General features: G+C 46.6%; 1 protein-coding gene across 1 annotated transcript; it reads right to left on the bottom strand.

The window, feature by feature from the left end:
- Positions 1-1,807: 1,807 nt before the first annotated feature.
- On the bottom strand, positions 1,808-4,068 carry LOC105741254 (lethal(3)malignant brain tumor-like protein 3). The gene is given in 4 exon segments (XM_023708451.1): positions 1,808-2,139; positions 2,142-2,339; positions 2,342-3,819; positions 3,896-4,068. Coding segments are annotated over 4 exon segments (2,166 nt in total). The 5' UTR covers positions 4,054-4,068.
- Between the last annotated feature and the right edge of the window lie 418 nt (positions 4,069-4,486).

The raw sequence follows: 4,486 nt of genomic DNA, 5'->3' as shown, positions 1-4,486 counted from the left end.
TCTTTTTCCTTCTTTATTGTAAATCAAACAATAAAATGTAAATTTTAGTCAGAAACATACTAATGCTGTAAGGATAAAACAATTCCACAAGTATATTGGCTAAAATAATGAGAAACTGATTTAAAAATAAGTAGTTACTATTACTTTTCTTTTTTTTTGAATTTGTAATGATTTTATTTCTTTCATATCAGACATAACAAATGCAACCTGAATGTATGTACAAATTCTGAACAGAATATAAAAGAGGGAAGGGGACAACAAAGAAAACCTTCTTTAGCAGAGTCATGCACAGAAATGGATGGGGGTGCTGCAGGTGTAGCTGAGCCTGCTTCACTCTGAAGCATGCCAGGTACACACAGATCCTAACAGACTCCCTGCAGGGCTGGCCAAGGCAGTCCTATGCTGAAGGAAACAGGCAGCAAAGCAGCGGGACTCTGCCTGGAGTTCAGACAGCATGCTACAAACTTCACTGTAAACAGTCCTTCCATGAATGCCTAATCCTGAAATTAGAAAGCACATCATAGGACTGACAAAATAACTTTTCCCTTAGAAATACATATTTATAAAAGAAACACTGCCAGCTATCAGTTCACAGATAGTCAAAGGGTTTCCATTTAAAGTGCATCCGAATGGTTATGTATCAAGGCAAATTATTTTAAAGGAGGAGGGATTACTCTGGAATGCAGGATCTTGAGTGATTGCTTTGGGATTCATCGCCTTCATCTGTGAGTCCCGAGAACTCCATGTGTCACACCTCGCTGTTCAGTAAATCAGTGCTCTCTCTCTCCAGCAAGCCCTGGAGAAAGCCGTGGGTGGTGGGCACCCTGCAAGACTGGAGATGGCACTTTATAGATGAGTGCAGCCACCAGCAGAGCGGGCCCTTCACCCCCGATGAACTCCAGGTACTGCCACTACAACTAGAGAAAAGCTCCAAATAATCTCACAAACATTTCAGTACCCTCACAAGTCCTCCTGCACCCTTGACTGTAACCACACATTCCTCCAGTGCCCTCGGACTCTTGTAAACGCATGGGCACCATGGCATGCAAGACTGACGCCACTCATATATCTACCTAGTTTATTTATGGTGATATATTTTATTTTTCAATTCCATTCTTTTATATACATGTTTTTGGTAATTATAGTAAAGATGCTGGTAAAAAGTAATCTGTTTAACATTTCATAAGGTGTGCAAAAGTAAAAACACTGATTTAAAGAAAAGGAAGTTTCACAACTATCTAGCCCCACCAAATGAGGAGGAACAGTTGGGCAACATCATGACTTGCAAAGTCATACTTAGCATAATGTTGCAATTCAAAATATGGCACAAAAGGAACAATACAGGTAACAGTCCCACTGGCTATCTAGCCATGTTTTGACTAATTCGATTTAAGTTGAAATTCAATTATATAAAAAGGTTTCTGAAAGTATTGAAAAAGAAACAGTGTACATGAAAGAGAATTCAACAATGTTTACAAAATGCCTGAAGTTCTTACTCTGCCCCCCTTATCCATAAATAATTAATGAGGTTCCCCCTTTCCCCCACCCCCTAGCCACAAAAAGATTTACAAAGATAAATTTAGCTCAGTGAACAGAACCAAAAGATGACTGTTTTTAGACCGTACCTGGTTAAAAGCTCATGTACTTTAAGAATTCGTATATTGTCTCTCGAGGAATATAAATAATCCGATAGTGTTGCTCTTTTGAGTTTTGGAGACTTCTCATGTAGAGTTCTAACTGTCCTTATGCTTTGAATAAAACATGAGCTGTGAAGCAGAAAGCTGGTGGGACCAAGAGGTCACCACCCTCAAAGTTCATTGTGGGAATACTCTGCAGCTTTGAACATCAGAATAGAGCTGAGGATTTTGAGAGCAGGGCCCAGCTTAATGCTCATAATTTTAACAATGTCCGTTTGGGCCATAAGTAGAAAGGCTTCTCCTTCAATTTGTTCATCCTTAAAGACTTTTCCGTGTTCCTCACAGACAGGCAAGCTCTGGATGAATTCTGACACCTCATCTGTGCTCCACTTGGACCCCCTGCTGGCAGGGATGGCTGTGACAGTCGGGAGAAGTTTGCTTTGCTGTTCCCAGTGCAAGGGCAGGCACAGAACTGGGGACTTGAAGGACAGGAACATGGCGCCTGCCACACCCGAGGTTCTTCCCAGGCTCCTCTGGCTTCTTGCGGTGGCCTCTTTTCATCTTCTGTCCTCTCTTCAAGGTCTTCTTTGGCAGCATCAGTGTGCTGGTCTCTGACTTCAGGAGGCGAGGGGCTTTCATTTGTGTCTGTCTTCTTAGCTCTTGGAAATGCGAGGCTGGGTACATGCATCTCACCATTTAGCAGTCTGGGAAAATGTGTTCTTTATTCAAATTGATATCTGAGTAGGGACAGTTGGCAGCACTCTGAGGGCCTAGGTGCCTTGAGCGCTTAAAGTGGCCAAGGCCCTTGCAGCCAAGCATTGGACATCCGCCTTGGTCAGAGGCTTCCATTAACTCTATAGAGCTCAAAGGAGGCTGAAGAGTGTGTCCGGCCTTGGAACACCAGCCTACAGGGTGGATATCGGGGGAATCAGCATCTATCCATTAGTCATACATACTGCTCCAGCCATGGAAGTGAACTTTTATTCGGTGATCAACCGTGTCTGCCACTGTCGCAACTCTAATGAACATGGGGTTCCTCTTATCTACGACCTCCAGCTTCATTTTCTTCTGGAAGCCATGTGGAGGTTTCACTTTAAAGGCAGGGGCAGGTAAAGAATTGGTTTCTTCAAGGTATTTATCCCAGGAAAAAAACTTCACATTTGGATAACCTGGAGGAGTAGTGAGGGTTCTTCTGTGTTCTTTACACCAGCCAACCGGATGAATGTGGGGACTGGATGCTTCACAATAGTCATAGCTCTCATCCCAGTTGTCAAAATGCACGAGGAAACGTTTGTCCACCATATCTGTTACCATAGCAACGCAGATGAATGCAGGATTCTTTTTGTCTACGTGTTCAAGCATCATTCCAACTCGAAAGCCTGATGGGATCACCGTTATATTCTGATTTTCAAATAATGACTTCGGGGCTGCTTGGGCATTGTATGTCTTAAGATAGGTCTGCCAATTAAATTCTTCTTTATAGCCTTTCAGAGGATGGAGTTTGTGGCCGGTTTTCTCCCACCACCCCACAGCATGGATGTCCAGGGCGTCTACGTTCACCCAGAAGTCATAGCAGTCGGAGTACCCATCAAAGTGCAGCTTTATTCGTTACCCACAATTCTCGGCCATGGTGAGAACGCAGTACACAAAGTGATGTTCTGGGTCCACGCCTTCCAGCTTCATGCCGACCTTGAATCCGTTCTTGTTGTAGGGGAACGACTGGTGCTCCCTGAAGAGTTTCACAGGCACCGTCACAGCCTTCTCCTCTTCCAGAAAGGACGTCCAGCACCTAGCTTTTTTGCCCTGCTTCAGGACGGCCGAATCCCCGTGCCTTTTCCTCCGGGCTCTCTGCGAGCACCTCAGGATTCTTCCATCTTGTTTGGTCTCCATTTCATCATCTCTATCTTCACCATCCTCCTTGGCGTCGGCTTTCAGGGATAACTTCGGTTTTTTCTTCCGACTACATTTAGGGTCCTCTTCCTCGTTGTCCTCTCCTGTGTCCCTCTCTTCCTTCTGATCTTTGTCTTTGACATGCTGAGCACAATTCTGGCTGCAAAAGCCTCCTCCAGGAAGGCACTCCTCTACACTGCCGTACTGACAACAGTTCTCACAGAACTGAAGCCCGTCTACTTTCATGGGTTCCTTCAACCGGAAAGGTACTCCAGTCTTCTCTGAAAAGACTGTGGGACATCCGCGTGGAGATGTCCAGTAGGCAGGTGGAAATACGGGCCTGGAGCTCGGGGGAGAGGTCGGGGATTTCTTGAGCGGTTGGCACCATCCACGTGGTGGTAGCAGTTGCCTTTTTAACATTTTTCATCTCACTCTCATCTGTAATAACTTCCAGGGCTCCAAACTCATTTACTTGAAACTTTAGGTCACTTCCAGGTATCGTTCCCACGCCATCTTTCCAGTCCATGACGCTGAACACATCGAACTCGTGCTCGAGCAGACTCAGTCATTTCTTTTTGAATCTTGTAGCAGTAAAGAAAGAAACATCAGGAGGTCTTCACAACTGCTGCTTACTCCAAGGCCCCCCTTAAGGACCTTGGGCTCCCCTGAAGGGTGGGGCGAGCAGACCCAGGATCCCCGAGCCGGCGGCGCGGCCCGGTACCCCGACCTCTCCTGGCCGCGGACGGATCGACAGGCAGACACCCGGCCGCGCGGCCCAGCGGGAGGAAGCCGCCTGCTCGGAAACTTTCTCTCACTTTGGAGCAGTGGGCCGCGTCGGCCCAGCAGTCGGGGGTTCGAATCACAGCCCCCCTTTTTCTTCTCGAGGTAATTAAAGTTTCGCCACCCGCGCCGAAGTTGCGCCCTGCCCCGCCGGGCCGGCGCGCCCCGCTCCGCCCGCC

Source organism: Octodon degus, unplaced genomic scaffold, assembly GCF_000260255.1.
Source record: "Octodon degus isolate 3935 unplaced genomic scaffold, OctDeg1.0 scaffold00365, whole genome shotgun sequence".
NCBI classification, from domain to species: domain Eukaryota; kingdom Metazoa; phylum Chordata; class Mammalia; order Rodentia; family Octodontidae; genus Octodon; species Octodon degus.
The sequence above is the reverse complement of the archived record's forward strand: the minus strand, read 5'-3'. Positions and strand labels throughout refer to the sequence as shown.